General features: G+C 46.6%; 1 protein-coding gene and 1 long non-coding RNA gene across 3 annotated transcripts; both read left to right on the top strand.

The window, feature by feature from the left end:
• The first annotated feature begins 3,469 nt into the window (after nt 1-3,469).
• LOC130454394 (uncharacterized) lies at nt 3,470-10,711 on the top strand. The gene is made up of 3 exons (XR_008912037.1): nt 3,470-3,718; nt 6,218-6,376; nt 8,963-10,711. It is a non-coding gene; the product is annotated as an uncharacterized LOC130454394 (long non-coding RNA).
• A 972-nt stretch (nt 10,712-11,683) lies between these two features.
• On the top strand, nt 11,684-15,994 carry HOXC11 (homeobox C11). 2 transcript variants are annotated; one of them, XM_056798027.1, is made up of 2 exons: nt 11,684-12,665; nt 14,018-15,994. In XM_056798027.1, the coding sequence occupies exons 1-2, from the start codon at nt 11,989-11,991 to the stop codon at nt 14,397-14,399; spliced, it is 1,059 nt and encodes a 352-aa protein (XP_056654005.1). In that variant the 5' UTR covers nt 11,684-11,988; the 3' UTR covers nt 14,400-15,994. The 2 variants fall into 2 exon arrangements, with proteins under 2 accessions (XP_056654005.1, XP_056654006.1); XM_056798028.1 differs by having other exon boundaries at nt 11,685-12,661; nt 14,018-14,325.
• Nucleotides 15,995-16,400: the final 406 nt, after the last annotated feature.

The raw sequence follows: 16,400 nt of genomic DNA, 5'->3' as shown, positions 1-16,400 counted from the left end.
CACACACACACACACACACACATACACTACACACACACAGAAACAGAGATTACATACAATGTATTATATATAACCAATCTGGGAATATATACATATATAATATTACAGATTTAAAATCAATGTGGAGATATATATTAAATGATCATTAAATATATAAAGTATTTATTAAATAGATAAAGTATTTATTAAGTACTTACTATATATGTGCATATTCTGGTGATATGTGTGTAAAGATATTTTTATGAGTTGGTGACTTTCTGTGTAGACATGATGGTATTTTACTATCTGAGGGAATCAATTAATTAGTGCATTGGTAGTTACCTACAGCCGCCAGCTCCACGCCTGAGCGGGCTCAGTAGAGATATATGTAGCCGGCTGGCTGGTCTTGTTAACAAGCCTCATCATAAAGATGGAAAGGATAAGGGAGACAGGGAGAGACTGGGTGATAGGGAGAGGAACTTAATGGGTCCCCAGAAATGATTGGGGGACAGGGAGAATGGGACAAATCTCTTCTAATGGAAGGGGAATTGGGGAGCAGGACCCCTGTCTACTTATCTGAGAAGAGAAATATTGGTTGGGGGTTTGGGTAATTGTTTCTTCTTCTGATTTTTCTCTTGTAACCTTACTGAAATCTTGTTTCTGAATCATCCTCTTTCCTCCTTTCTGAGGACTCAAAAATTCAGAATGAAAAAAGAGATGAATAATCATGTTTATATAAACCCTACATGTAATTCTCTATATGTCTTTCTAGCTCCATTTGCTCTCTCTTTTCTCTTTGTGTAAATCCTCTTGTTTCTGTGTATTCCTATTTCTTTCTGAGCCTTGTTTTTCTTTCTTTCAGTTGCCCTCCCTGATTCTCTTTTCACATTGTTTGTGCTCATCTCTTTCTCTTTCTTTCTGGCTTATTTTAGGTTTTCTCTCAGTGATCAGAACTGGCTCAGGCCCAAAGAGCTTGTAAAAAAAAAAAAAAAGCTCCCCTCCCCATTGTAAAGCGTATACCCCAAGATAAACCTGGTTCAATGAAAATAAAATAAAATAAAATAAAATAACTTGGGTGTAATTGCAGCATTGGGCTACAGCACTTAATTCTCTGTTTATTCTTGCCCATGATCACACTTAATGGAGAGATATTGATATTAAAGGGCAGGGGGGGAATTAATTTTATTTTTATAGTCATCTATTAAGAGCAGAAGATGATCTGAGCCTCTTTTAAAGGGACCAAAAAAGGGGGGGGGTCAGGAGTGAGAGAAAAAATATGACTAAAGGGAAACAAAGATCCTCTACTGAAGAACCTGTAACACTAAACAGAACTTTAAAGTCTCAGAACGTAAGATGAAAAAAATTGTTCAGAGGTCTTCCATTTGAAATTCAGTCTTCTCCCTCCCTTCTCCACATACATTCTAGGGCTTCCAGATAACATCCTGGAGGGTATACACAGCCTTGTAAAACAAAGAGTTTAGACAATTATCTGGATAGTTGTATCTATATGTGTTTGAAGAGAAGATATTTTCACTCCTATAGTCTGATCATTTCTTGGGTATTTGCAGGGAGAGAAAGGAGCAAAAGAAGAGGAAAAGAATGCATAGTCTTAATATCTATTTTTATATGTGTGGCTATATTATGTATATATGTATTACATACACATACACACCCTTTTGAAAATTAGATATTCCTATAACTCGGGATAGAAATGTAGGTCCATGGGCAGATTAAAAAATAAGCAGTGATCCAGGTCCTTCGGATCCTAAAACAAAGGGGGATTTAAGGTCCTCGTGTCCTTAGGCACAATTCCCGCCATGATCTGCTCTCAATTCCTAGTTTGCCTTTGCCAGTGTAGACCTAGCCCCTGATGTTTTTTAATCATCACAATTAAGTGAATAATACATAATTATATGGGTGTCGATAATCTCATTTTATAGCTGCATAGGATATGATTAGAGTTTATTAGGCAAGAGGCCTTGGAGATGAGGATCGGATACAATCAAACCAGTGAGAGACAACAGCCGTTCCCCTTTTTCTTTGTTTTGTTATTGTTGTTGGGGGGGTGTTTCTGATGAAACCCCTAATTCTTACCAGTCTGGGAGTTGTAGGAAGGAGTGCAAAGCAAATATGCATCTAAGGAGCTGCTTTAGAATTTCTCTTCTCGTAGTCCCAAAGTTGGGGAAGGGAGGTTGTGACAGTCAAGCAGGGAAAAAAAATAATTCAGAGCCACAAACTAATCGGCCTTGGGCCAGCCGAATTTCGTTTCCTCACCTCACTCTGTGTGTGCCCCCTCTCACACACACCCACACACTAAATGCATTGTCCTTTCAGTCTCGGTTCTTGAGGCCCAGCTAGGAGGAGCTATTAAATTGGAGGAGGTAAGAGTGTAGATTAGAGGGAGAAAAAAATGATCACATTGGCGACAAGTTCATGGCTATCTCTATTTGAGCTTCTGGTCTAAGAATTCCCAGAAAAGTCCCTCTCCCTCAAATCTTCCTTATTTTCTGGCACTTGCCTCCCAAGTTAAACTGCCCTCTGGGGAACTTTTTTCCTGTGATAAAAAAGGATCAGTTCTAGGAAAGGATTGGAAATGTTTCTTCTTGTCTTTGAAACTGGAGAGAGAATGAGGTGGGGATAAGGTGGGAGTGGAGGCAAGAGAAAGAAGAAACATGGATGAACAAGGAGAGAGAAAAAAATAAGCAGAGAGGAAGGAAAAGAGGGAGATAAGAAGAGAAAGAAAGCCAGGGAGAAAGAAGGAAAGAACTAAATAAAAGGAGGGGAAAATACCAAGAAAGAACAAAAGGACAATGGAGAAAGGAGACCGACAGAGAGAAGATAAATGAAGATGATGATGAAGAAGAAGAGTGGTGCCTTGGTAGTTCTTTCTCAGCTGCCCCATTCCTCTCTTTCCTGTTTTGTCCAGAGACTTTGGCTGCCCGCTGGCAGTCTGGGTGGGCGGGGGGCGCCATTACAAAGTGAAGGTCAAGTTAGCACCGTACCTTATAAGGAAGGCGTTAGTCCTCCATTTTCAGGGCTTTCTCTGGGCCAGGGACATGGCCGTGGCATTTCTGGTCTTGTAAACACTGGCCTCTTTGGGGCCTTTTCCCCCTAAGGCCTCACCCCTCCCTTTATTGGGGGTGGGGGCGAAACCATGCAGCCCCTAACCCCAGCGGAAGCAGCGGAAATGGAAGCAGAGGTAATGAAGACTGAAAGACTGCCCGGAAACTTTTCTCTTTTCTCCCTTAGAGTCTCTTCCTCTGCTCTGTCTCTTTCGGTAGCTCCCTCCCTCCTATCCTCCCTCCTCCCCTGTCTGTCTCTCCCTTCCGTCTCCTTCTCTCTCTCTCTCTCTCTCTCTCTCTCTCTCTCTCTCTCTCTCTCTCTCTCTCTCTCTCTCTCTCTCTCTCTCCCTCCCTCCCTCCTCTCTTCTCTTCTCTTCTCTTCTCTTCTCTCTCTCTCTCTCTCTCTCTCTCTCTCTCTCTCTCTCTCTCTCTCTCTCTCTCTCTCTCTCTCTCTCTCTCTCCCTCCCCTCCCCCTCCCTCCGTCTTCCTCTTTTTCTCCTCCTTCTTTTCCTCCTCCTCCTTTCTCTCTTCTGAATTCAAATCCATACTATTCCTGCAAGATGCTGAGCAGGTCGTAAGAGTTGGAGAGGAAATTAAACGTCATAAAGAAAAGTCCATTTTCAGCTTAAATGTCTGAACATTACGATTTCCTTCAGAAAAACAATGAAGCGCACTCGGTAAGGGGGAGAGGAAAAGGGGGAGGGAATGGAAGGGAGGAGATTTATTTCTTTATTTAATTTTTCATTTATTAGCTCAGTCGGGGAAGAGGGGAGTGAGACCCAGAAAGAAGCATCTTAAAATTGAAATTAGCAAAGATTGGGTGAAAGAGGGGCGAAGGAGATAAAACTTTGGCCAAATGGACACCATATGGGTTGCTTGTACTGGACCTTGGTGCCTCCAGACTGGGTAAACAAACAAACAAACTAGGGTTTGGTATGATATCAAGGAGAGAGCTGAGAATGAATTGGATAGGAGAGAGAAGTGAATCCTGAGTCTGATTACCCGAAGGCTATAGGAGCTCTAGGATTGGGCCTGTCTGGGTGGTAGCTACCGGATTAGGGGGAGGAGGGAAGAAATTGATCATCCTTTGGGTAAAGAGCCAGCTAGCATGAGTGTTTGAAGGGAGGGAAAAGTGGGATTTCTTTTCTGATCCTCCAACTGAAGTTCTTTTTAGTTTCTCCACATGGATACTTTCCAACATCTTGCCAAATGTCTCCAACCTGCTCTGGAGCTCAAATCCAGAATGACCTCTTTAAAAAAAATTCTAATAAACTCCCAGTGGAAAGGAAAAGGAGGGAGACAACAGAATGGGGGAAAATGAAGGAACCGGCTCCTTGGATTGAAGCCGACTTTGCCCTGAGATTTGCCTTTCTGCCTGTCCTCTTACCTCACTCTAATACACCCCCTTTCTCCCATTTACATTCCCTTTACCCCCATATTTCCGCTGTGATTGGGAATTTAATCCCACCAGTTCAGGCCCCAGTGTCTCCGGGATTGATAGAGATCTCTACTCTCTAGTCTAGTCCCTATTTCCCTCAGTTCCCTCAGATCCTCCACTCCCCAAATAGAAAACAAAGTAAGAGGATTTTCTATTTCTTTGTTGTCCTTAAAGTTTTGTGGATTTAAAAAACAAGTTCCTGGCCCCTTGGAAATAGACATAAGCATGTCCCACAAGAAAACTAATCTAAGAAACAAAATTTTTTCTATAGCTCGATTCTCCTTGCTAGTTTGGCTAACTGGAAGTGGGATTGAAAGAATTAAAGAGTTGAATAGGACAATTTTTCAGGCAAACCTGGGATACACACCCTCCTGATTATCATCTGTATCCATCTCTACCCTCCCCAGGCATACTATTTTTAACATTCAGAAAAGACAAGTGTTAGGGGTATGTGGGGATGCCTTTTCCTCATCCATTAACCCTTGGAACAAAGGGAAGTATCTGGAGGAGGGAACTCTAGCACCCTATCAGAACTGATCAGTCCTTACCTGTCCTTATCTCTTAAACTGAAAGCAATATCATTATGAAGTCTTAAATATTTTGGGAAGGCAAGATGTCTCATCTCCGAACCAAAAGTTGGAAGAAAATGTAGAATTTGGGGTCCACTTGAAGAGAAGGGAAGCCAGCAAGGCTACTGAGGACTCTTTCGGGGGATTTTGTGAGTGCTCTCAGAGGTTCAACAAGACAGAGATTAGGTTCTCAAAGAGAGTAAGGGTACAGGTAAATAAGAGAGATCAGGGAGCCCTCAAGAACTATTTTTACAGAGAAACCAAACTTATTATTGGATCCCCCACTCACCCAGACATAAGCATATGCCATCCCTTCTGGGTACAAATACATATACACAGTACACATGACTATAAAGCATAGGGAGAAATGGGTGAAGACTCTGCACATTGATACACATTTCTCCACTTCAGATTCACTGAAAAGAAAATCGTGCCCAAAGCCTATTGTCCATAGGGATGAGCGCCCATGAACGCAGAAGCATATTACACTCCAGTACACATAATGTACAATCCATCACAGCACATTAACCTATCCATTTACACATAACAGAGCCATATGTTATTATATATATAGATAGATTATAAATATATGCAGAAACCAATATAGTAAAGTAACTAGGCATATATACAAGCAAGCTTACTCACTCTACTCATGTACGTAGATGTGCACATGTATACACATACACTCATCCAGGATATTCATGTAGATCCACTTCCAGCACATTCATATTACTATACAGACAACATAATGTGTAAAAACATATGTATGCAAAACACACAACTAGCTTCACAGAAATCCCAAACATTCATATATGAAGGACACACACCTACACATCCGTGCAACACGCTCACACGGCCAAACAAGGAGCCATCAATCTCTCAGCTTCTCAAATGTACACAGCTAAAAGTCCATACAATGGACAATGCTTGATAGCAATAAGGCTCCCGAAGCTTGGGGCCAGGCAATCATTCTCTGGTGTAAATTCCTTATCTGAAGCCTTCTGGCTTGAGGTACAGAGAAAGATCATGGAAAGTGATCCAAAAGTTGACCAAAATAAAAGAAGCTGGCATAATAACTAGTATATGATGGATGCAGTACTCTTCTGCACACTCACTCTTTCTCTCATAGTACCAGGACTAGTACCTCTATATCATGCCTATCAATCCAGGGGGCTTTAGAGCCATACTTGGATATGCCCACTGCTGCTACTCTACAAAGAACAAGAAAAGACATTTCCACTTTGGAGTCACTGGTGGAAGGATGGATGAGATTTCCTGCTAGAAGCAGAAACAATTTGTAAACATTCTTGGTCACCAGAATTTTCTTGGTAAGTTTCATCTGATTTTCCTCACTAAGTGACATCACCACCTTTCTCTTCTTTCTGGGGTTATTTCTACCCTTTTCATTTTCGACCCAGGTGTCTGATTACACGTTAAGAGCCCCTGAAGTTGATCTCATAAAAATGCCGCCATCTCACTTTGATCATGGAGGACTGGGTAGGAGACTTTAAGTAGGCGCTAAAAAGGGAGAATGGCATCCGGCAGTCTATCCCCTCTCACCTCTCCTGCTCTCCTCTTTGCATTCACCTCTACTCTGTCTCTCCTCTCTCTTTCCCTTTTTTCCTCTTCCTCTGTCACTTTTGTCTTCTCCTTTTCTCTTTCCCTTGTCCTCCCTCCTCACCTCTCCTCTCCCTAGTGCTCTCTCTCTCTCTCATTCCTCTCAATCTTCTTTTGAATTAGGAGTTTTGAGGTCCTAGCTATAGCCAGCGTTCAGGTGTCCCAGGTGGAAATGGGGAGAATCAGTTTTTCTGTGCCTGTGCAATAAGTAAATGGGGCAGAATATTTCTTGCTTCCAAAGAAGAAAGACTTCCTCCTAGTCCACATGTTTCCTATAGCCTTGCTTTTAGGGCGTCTGGCAAATGAGCCAATGAAACCAACTTGTAAAATGGGCTTTTTAAAATGGCAGAAATGAACTTGCACTGCTCAATGCTTTTTGTTATCTTTTTTTCTGGCTAGGGATGCGGGGTTGAGACTGAGAGAGGTGGTTAGCTAGGGAGTTTTCCCCGCAACCCAACTGTTCCTACAGTTCCTGGCAGGCTAGTCCTTTCCCATCTACTGAAATGAAGCTTCAGCCCAGGCGGGGAGTGGGAGAGCCAGAGGGGTTCTAGAGAAGAAACAAGAGTCGGGGTAGTTTTAGGCTTGGGCTGCTACCCCATTTCATTCCACTCTGTTCCTTGCAGCAGCTCCCCAGGGCCCCAAACTGAAACGGAGACAATCTCTGCCAGGCCACCAGCCACTAGCCTCCACATTAGATCTGGGCAGATTCTCCCTGAAAAGCCGAATAACTCATGCACAGGGAAATACATCCTCAATAGAAAAGAGGAAATAAAATAACCTACAAAGAAATATGAAAAGGAAAGGAAAGGAAAAGAAAATAAATATAAAGTAAATTACCGGTCCTCCCAATACTCAAACCATCTTTGCATGATTTGCAGTCTTCTCTATCTTCTCTCCTTTTTTGCTTTATTGATTCCACGTGAAACCAAACTTAGAGCTCAGGTCTAAGAAGAGAATTAAGTGACCCATTTCCCCCTTGGAATTGTCCTCAGGTCCTTCGGACTTGGGTCCTTCCAGTGACACTAATTTCTGACACTTGGGGTTGGCCCCCATTATCCCCACCCCACCCCATACTCTTCTTACTTAAAGAAACCAGTCTGGGCTCTTCTTATTCCTAAAGAAGCTGCCCAACTGCCTTCGGGAAGAAAGAACTGTTCCCCCAAATATGAGAGGAAACAAGAAGCATCAAGAGGAAACTAGGAAGGAAAGGAGAGCCTCCCCACTTTATAGCCTCCACGATTTCCTCAGACTTCAGAAGCATAAGGCCCGTTGAAGAGATGCTTTCCCCCCTTTCTTTAAGAGATTTCAGAGATACAAGGTTGGGAGAGGAGAACCCAAAGACTTACAAACCTATCTAGAGAGTTTAGAATAGCCAAAGGAACCTGAAGAAATTGTAGCTGTCTATCAGCCGCTGAATCTAGGGAACACGATATAGGCAGGGAACCCAGGGCAGGGGCCAGCACCGGTTTCAGGACTGGAGTGACTTACTACGTTGTTCCACTGTTAAGTTTTCCTGTGTCATAACACCCTCATTTTCCCTGTAGGTGAGTGAGTGGAAGAGGAGGGAAAGTAGAGGAGGGTATGGGGATATTTGCCCCCCTTCCCTCTGATAAAAAAAGGGGGGAAATTAGTTTATTCCCTCAGCCTGTCTTACTCTCCTGACTCTGACATGAAAGAGCAACTTTACTCAGTGGGGAGGTGGGGAGGCAGAGGATCCAGGAGTAATTTTCTGGGAGTTGAAATAAATGAGCACTTTAGAACTCTCTGGCTGCCTCCACTCCATAACTCCAGAACTGGAGACAGACATAGAGGGGCCAGCGGCCAGGCCAGGAGCTGCTCGGGGAATTGCCTATGGACTGGATGGGAGGGGACATAGGAAGAGCTTCCCGATCTCTCTCCAGATGGCCCAGTCCCAGGGACAGGCTCCCAGGCGGGGCTCTGGAGCCAGAAAGAGAAGGCCAGGCCATTCCATGGGCATATTTGCCAATCAACGCCTCAGTGACCTCGGCTGCCTTAGCCATGTGCTTTTCACACCCGCCCTCCACCCAGACCCAGTCCTGATTGGGTTGGGGCTGGAGTGAAAGGAAGGGTTTTAATAGTCCCCCCACCCCATTTTTGCAAACAAAGATCAAATTTAAATAAGGAGATTTTAGTTAATTTTGGGGACGAATTTTTAGGGAAGAGAGCAAGCAACCCCTTCCCCAAGCACTGTGTCGCCTGCTTCAGGAAATCCCATAGTTTCATAGTTTCCATAGTTCCAACTCCTTTGACTTTTTTTCTTTCTTTTCTGTCTCAAGGAAATGGAGCCGCCGGCTGCTCCCTCCCGTCGCTGGTCTCACTTTTATGGTGGCCCCGGAATAAACTTTGGTGGTCAAATTCAAGTGCTAAGGCTGAACAGCTGTCTCCTCACAGGAAGGCAGCAACTGCCCCCACCCCCCAAACACACACTTTTACACTGGGTGTTCACAGCTATTTACTTCTTAGGCTATTGATCCTTCACCACCACCCCCAACCAGTCCGCCCCCTCCAGGCCCCCAGCCTGGGGTCTGAGAAGGGGCCCTAGGATGGGGGAAGAAGTTCGACTAGGGGAAGGAGGGGGAGTCATAGCCTTGACCTGTGGGGGCAACTCCCTTTGTCTCTCTCAAGTTCCATATTACTAGAAAAAAGGGGTGTCTCTACTCCTTTCCCCAACTCAAGGCCCCATCTTAGAATGGGGAATCTTCTTGTTTCTCAGGAAAAAAACAGCACCGTGGGGTCCTAGTGGACCTATAAAAGCTACAGTCCATACTTCTCTAACATGATAATTAAAAACCCTGGCCCAAATTACTCTCTAATTGGGACAGAGAAGAAAAAAAGACAACGACTATTTTGGCTAACTTCTGAGCTGTCTCTGACCTTTCCATTCTTCTTAAAACTCTTATTTTTACCGATTCTATTATATTTTCTAATTTTGATAGCTATATGTGTGTGTGTTTATTTGTTCTGAATATGAAAGCTCTCCATTTCTTTCAGCATATATTCCGAACCAAGGCAAAATGGAATGAAAGGGGCTTGGGGCACCTCGAAAGGGATTGAAGCAAATTGGGATTTGGGATCTTGAGTTCATCCCTGGTTTAGAGAGCTTATTAGGATATTAACAAAAACAATAGAATGCTGGTGTCCGCTGTAGCTTGCCCAGCCCTTAGGCTGGGACGGAGACCACCGCTGGCTCCAGATGTTGCCTTTAATGGAGTACAAGTTTTGTTTTTTGTTTTTTTTTTTTCAGCACCCACAGGCAGCAGTAGCAGCCGGGCGCCAAAGAGTATACGAAGATGATTTGGTTTGAGGGTAGGAAGACTGGGGTAGGGGGTCCCTAGACGAAGGCTAGAGAAATTCCTCTGGCTACCATTTCCAACATATCCTGGATGGGCAAAAGAAAACAAAACCTTGGGAAACGAAATAAAAATGAAAACAAGTCGCCTAGCTAGAAGGTCCAGAACGATCACAGTTCTGGCCAGCTTTCTCCCCCAAAAGGGAAGCTAGTGAACCTGCTCTCCACCATTTGCGTCTGAATTCATTTAGGGTTATTGCCATTTTTTCGGGGGGTGAGGGTGGAGAAGACTGTTGGAAATGTCTCATTTGCCATGTATGTCCTTCTAGCCCCAAGCCGTTTTCTCTTTCTCACCAAGTGCAAGTCTGGCATTCCTTCAAATAAACTTCTTTTTTCCTGCTCATTTGTGTCCAGTGTGGTCCGACCGAGGGTGAGTGGGAGAAGGATTGGGGTAAGGGAGGATCCCCCATTAGAAAACTCTGGTGAAATGACTCGCCCTTTCAGAGGGAACCAAAAACCAAAGGGATGAGAAGGAAAGAACTATGCCTGCCTGGAAGTGAGGAAACAATAACAACAAAAAATATTCAGTACCCAAACCTTTTCCAACCCAGAAACTCCGCTGAGGAAATGGGGTTGGGAGTCAGCAGCTGTCACCACCCCTGCCTTGGGAGATGGAAATTTTCCCCAAACTTGGGACCCGCCTCCTCTAATGAAGTTTGGGGGCCCCACCAGTTTAGATCAGCACCTCAACCGCTGGCCCGCCTCGAAGCCTCCAATCTCCCAGCATTTCCAGGAAGAGGGAATTGGGGGAAAGTGGAACCCTAAAACTCGAGAGAGGCTCCCAGAACCCCGGGGTTTTCCTGCAGTCCTGTCTGGTTATGGTCCGTGGGTCCCGAAAGGGAGTAAGGAATTGGCAGTGGATGTATGTGGGAGCCAGATCCAGAAAGGTAGGAGGGAGGAAGGAAAATATAAGACAAATGGCTTGGATCGGTCTTTTTCTTTGGGGTTTGGGGGTTTGAATCCACAGTGGATGTAGTTTTCTCTGCATTGATTGACAATAAAGGCGGGCATGAAATATTCACCAGGGCCACTCTCTCTCACTAAATATTTAACACAACATTAGAAGAGGTTTTTCCCAGACTTAGCCAGGCACCGGCTGGACTCCTTGGCTCTCCCCTCTGATAGATGACTAATTTCAGAGCCCAAAGCGATTGAGAAGGGAGCAAAGGAGTGAGAAAAAGTTGGGATGCTCAAACCTGGGCTCAAGAACCTCTGGGAAACTTCTCTCACCTTGCTGTTCACCCAAAGGGAAAGGAAAGTGCTCCCCTTCCGCACCCAGATCCAGAAGCTATAGAGAAGTTACCAAACTCTTTCTCATTCGGCCAAACAGGTTACTGTGTGTAGTGTAGATGAGGGAGGAGATCATTAAAACCCTGGGAGAGAAAGAGGAATAAATCCACTTCTTCCCAGATGGAATTGGGAGAGGAGTGAATGTCAGCCCTCCCCACCTCCACACACACCTAAGTCCCTGTCTAGATGGAGGGAGAGGGAGCGAGACCCCCTTATCATATGTGAGAACTCCCCTCCCCTTCCCCCAATCCTGAGGGGCGAAAAGCAGTAGGGATAAGAAAATCTAACTGGCCCCCCAAACTCCCCCTCTCCGTCCGCCCACCCCCACCCCCACCCCAACCCTCTCTCCCCTTTTGCTCGCTCCCTGGAATGGAGAAGAGGGGAGTGACGAGAGAACAGGAATACAAATCTGCAATTGATTTTCATAATGTTTCTGCGGTGTTCTCAAACCAATCGCCTGAACCTCCCCGGTCTTACCTAAGAGAGAACCCCTCCTACGTCTCTGAAGTGCTCCGAACTGATATATGACAATATCTACTTTGGATCACGTGCTCGGGGAGAGAGACTAAGACGGATAACGCGTCATCTCGCCTTCCCAAAATTTTCCCCCCTCGCTAGACTGGGTCCAAAACCTCCATCTAGAGCAGGCGGAAAAGGAGAACGATGTTTAACTCGGTTAACCTGGGTAACTTCTGCTCGCCGTCGCGCAAAGAGAGGGGCGCTGATTTCGGCGAAAGAGGGAGCTGCGCCTCCAATCTCTATCTGCCCAGCTGCACTTACTACGTGCCCGAGTTCTCTACCGTCTCTTCTTTCCTGCCCCAGGCCCCTTCTCGCCAGATCTCCTACCCTTACTCCACCCAAGTGCCCCCAGTCCGGGAGGTCTCCTATGGCCTGGAGACCTCGGGGAAATGGCATCACAGGAACAGCTACTCTTCCTGCTACGCTGCGGACGAGCTCATGCACAGGGAATGCCTCCCTCCTTCCACCGTGACCGAGATCCTCATGAAAAACGAAGGCTCCTACGGCAGCCATCACCACCCCAGCGCCCCCCACCCGGGCCCCGGCTTCTATTCGTCAGTCAACAAGAACAGCGTCCTGCCTCAAGCCTTCGACCGATTCTTCGACAATGCCTACTGTGGGAGCGACGGGCCGGCCGAGCCCCCATGCGTGGGCAAGGGAGAAGGCAAGGGAGAACCCGATCCCCCCCAGCCCGGGGTCCTAGCTCCCCGGCCGGAGTCCGGAGGAGACCCGGAGGACGAGGAGGAGAACACTAACCCCAGCTCATCCGGCTCGTCCCACTCCGCCAGCAAAGAGGCTAGCAAGGGAACCAGTTCCAGTAGGTAGCGAGTCTCCTAGCCAGTAAACTGGGGGAGGTTAAGGGCGGAAGGGGAAAGCAGGCGGGGGGTGTTGACTCGTGTTTTGGGTCGGTCTGATTTTATGTGGAGTTTTATAAGCATTCAAAGGATTTTATTATAACCTACAAAGCCCTCTCTCCCAACGACTCGACTTTTTACGATGGAGAAAGGGTGGGGAGCGAGGGAAAAGGGCTCTTTGGAAATGCTCTGTGAACCCCCCCCCCCATCTCCCTTAGTCTGTGAAATTTTTAAAAGCGCCACCATCGCGGGCGATATTAACTTTGATCGTGAACTTAGAGGAGCATTTAAGGAAGGAAGGATCGGGGAGCTGGACTGCTGAGGGGGGTGGGAGGGAGGGGAGGAGTGGAGGGGGAGAAAGGGGAGGGCGAGTGTGAGGCAGAGAGGAGAGAGGGAGAGGGGGTGGGGGGGCTAGAGAGGCAATTGAGCAGAACATTAAACAAGAATGGCAATCGAGGGCTGGTTTGCTTCGTGTCCTTTTAGGTTTTCTTTAAAAATGGAAACGAAATGTCTGGGAGTCCTTAGGGCAAGGGGCAAAACAGTCCACTGGCAGAAAGTGGTGGTGAAGGGCCAGTTACAGAAGCTTGTATTTTCTTTCCTTCTGCGGGGTCTAGGGAAAGTAGTGGCAGGGCTTTCCCTGGCTGTCAGAAGCCCCGAAGCTTTATTAAGCTGCAAAATGCAATAACTAAAAATGCAGGCTTCCGGGGAGAGGCGGCCTCGTAGAAAAGTGCCCATTTTCGCTTCCTGCCGATCAGCTCCTGGCCTGGATCTCTAGAGTGGGTTGAACGCCTGGTACCTAATAGTTTCCCCGCTTTCCGTTCCACTTCCTTTGGCTTCAGGACCCGACAGCTATGTGGGAAACTTAGGCAGAACAGAAGAGGCCCCTAGTGTAGGAGGCTTTAGGGGAAGGAAGACTGAGAGGAAGATATAGGCAAATGTGAAGAAAGCTACTGGTTTTCTTTCTTCCTAGTCCCTCCTTCCAGCCTCTTCCTGTGTCTTCCTGGCTCCACTCTTCTAAAAAATAGCTGATATTCATGACGTGCAAACAAATCTAGATGAGTCTGTTATTAATATAAGCAGGCCCAGCAGTTCCGGGGGAAATTCGCTTGCAGAGCCTCTTGGTCCATATAAACTGGAGCCGGTGAGGTTGGGAGGCTGCCTGTGCCCGGCTTTCAGGAGCACCCTGTCAGGATGGAAGGAAAAGGCCCGAGGTCCGGGCTGGGGCGGGTGGAGGGAGTCTCCTCCCCAGGTTTCCGGGGTCCTTGGCGTCTGACTTGTCTCTTTCCCCCTCTCCTTGTACTTGTCCCTCCTACCTCCAGACGCCCCCCGGACCCGAAAGAAGCGCTGCCCTTATTCGAAATTCCAGATCCGGGAACTGGAGAGAGAATTTTTCTTCAACGTCTATATCAACAAAGAAAAGCGGCTGCAGCTGTCCCGGATGCTGAACCTGACAGACCGACAGGTGAAGATTTGGTTTCAGAACAGAAGAATGAAAGAGAAAAAACTAAGCAGAGACCGGCTGCAGTATTTCTCTGGGAACCCTCTACTGTAAACCTTGGACTGGGCTCTACTGTAAACCTTGGACTGGGAGGGGGAGGTCAGGGGAGGGAAGAAGGTGTAAGGTTATTTTATTTTATTTTATTATTTTATTATTTTTATTTTATTTTATTTTTTTCTAACTGGTCTTCTCTCTGCGAGTAGAAAACTGGACTATGTCAGCCGATGGGGGGCTGTGGGGCTCCCCAGTTTTCCCACCCCTTCCTCCAGTCTCTCCCCAGAGCTATCTGTCTCCACATTTGGTCTGTGACTTTCACTGTGGATGTCAGGGACTATGTGTATTGGGGGTGGGTGGGTGGAGATGACCAGTGGAAATCCTCTCTGGCCAAAATGAAAACTCTTTATTTAAAAAAGAAAGGAAAGCAAAACCACACAAGACAACAATTTACTGGAATAGTTGGATTTGGACGGGTAAGAGCAAAGGGGTGGTGGGCATCAGAGTCTAACCTGCTACTAGAAATGATGCCTTTCTCCATTCCCAGTGAGCAAAAACCTGGTAGCTTCCCCTGCCTGAGAACTAGAGAGCCCGGAGCCTCCCCCAGCCCTTTCCCAATTTCTTTCCACCTCCTAAGGGGGTGGGGTGGGGGAGCAGCAACTCGACCCTGCCATGGTGTGAAATTCATGTACCTTCGATTTGGTGTTAGGTGTGCAGAGTTCGTGTCCTACCTCCGTCTGCACCTAGGTGCACAGCTGTGAACCTACGGAGCTGTCTTCTCCTATACAGATGTTGAGCCCTCTTTTCTGGTGCGAGATTCCTGACATTTTCTCCCGACCCCTCCTTTCTCCCTGCACCCTCCCTCCCCCCATCCCGTCTTTTACATCTCTATCTATAGTCTATGCAGTTGTTACCTCTTTTTTTTTTTTAAGGAAAAAATGGGGAGGTGTAGGAGAGGGAAAAAAAAGGAAAGCTGGGGAGGGTAAGTTCAACACTTTCCCCAAATTTCCCCCGGATTTTTGTAAATACATTTCACAAGCAATTCTCTTTCCCTTTGCCCCCCTCCCCACACATGTCGGGGAGAAGAAAAAAGAAAAACGAAAAGTCCAAGAACCCATTCTTTGTATGTATGCGTGTGCGTGTGCGTACGTGTGTGCAATTCCCACCCATCCCCATGGGGGGGATTTCTGTGAATTTTTGTGGAAAATAAAAAGATTCCATTCTGTTCAAAATGATTTCATTTAACCCTTTCATTAGGCTTTCCACTTCTCCAAGTTCTCAGTGTGGCAACCACTCCATGTATGGCACAAGAGACACCAGATCCAGGCATTTCCGGATGGGAAGGGGGAAGAAAGGCTGTGGAGGGTGGGAGACTAGAGGCGAGAGACGAGAGATGCGTGGGATGTGTGTGTAATCAGTCATTCCTGTATGCTTGGGCACTCTCTGCCCTCTGTGTGCGCGCCTGGGGATGAGTGGATGTGTGTAGCTTCCTTTTCAGGCGGAGGAAACGGAGACTCCATTTTCCCTCCTAATCCTCTTCTTTCTCATGTGCACTCGGGGCCTGCTCCAAACTGCCAGCAACGTTGTGCTTTTAAGCGCATGTTTGTTGTGGAGTTAATTGTAACCATCATCGAATTGAAATTTATAGGAATTTTCTTGGCTCCGCCGCCCTCCCTCCAGATGTCTCCGTCTGTCGCACTTAAATTTGCAGGGTTTCCTCCACCCCCTTCACGAGAAGACTGTATTGGAATTTTTATATATGGTGATTATTGGGCGAGGGAGTGAGGGAGGGAGAAGGGGGGGAGAGACCCGAGGCCCTGAGATGGGGGAAGGGAGATGGGGCACTGTGATAATTGCCCACAGCACCCCGTCCCACCTAGGGCACCCTCAGAATACAACGTCTAAGGCCATGTACTCTCCTTCCTTCTCCCGATCCCCCCCACCCCCACCAGCACAAATGGCAAGGACACCACACGGTTTCTCTAGACATAACAAGCTTGAGCTAGAACTGTCCTCGGACCATCCATCTGGGCCTCTTGTATACCTACAACATTGCTGCTACCAGTGTATAAAGTCAACAGGATTTGTTTTATGGAGAGGGACATCGAAGCGCGGGGAAGGGGGGAGCTGTAGGGAGGAGGTGGCTGTTTGGAGGCAGGGAGAGGAGCCTCAGCACCCAAACTGTATTTGCATGGGGTGTTCCTGAAGAC

Source organism: Monodelphis domestica, chromosome 5 (assembly GCF_027887165.1).
Source record: "Monodelphis domestica isolate mMonDom1 chromosome 5, mMonDom1.pri, whole genome shotgun sequence".
NCBI classification, from domain to species: domain Eukaryota; kingdom Metazoa; phylum Chordata; class Mammalia; order Didelphimorphia; family Didelphidae; genus Monodelphis; species Monodelphis domestica.
Note: the sequence above shows the minus strand (reverse complement) of the source record. Positions and strands in the feature narration are given on the sequence as shown.

Excerpts from the sequence above, each read along its gene's own strand:
- HOXC11 (XM_056798027.1), top strand. The coding sequence starts at position 11,989 with ATGTTTAACTCGGTTAACCTGGGTAACTTCTGCTCGCCGTCGCGCAAA. Across the intron at positions 12,666-14,017 it reads AAGGGAACCAGTTCCAGTAG|ACGCCCCCCGGACCCGAAAG; the intron begins GTAGCGAGTCTC and ends TCCTACCTCCAG.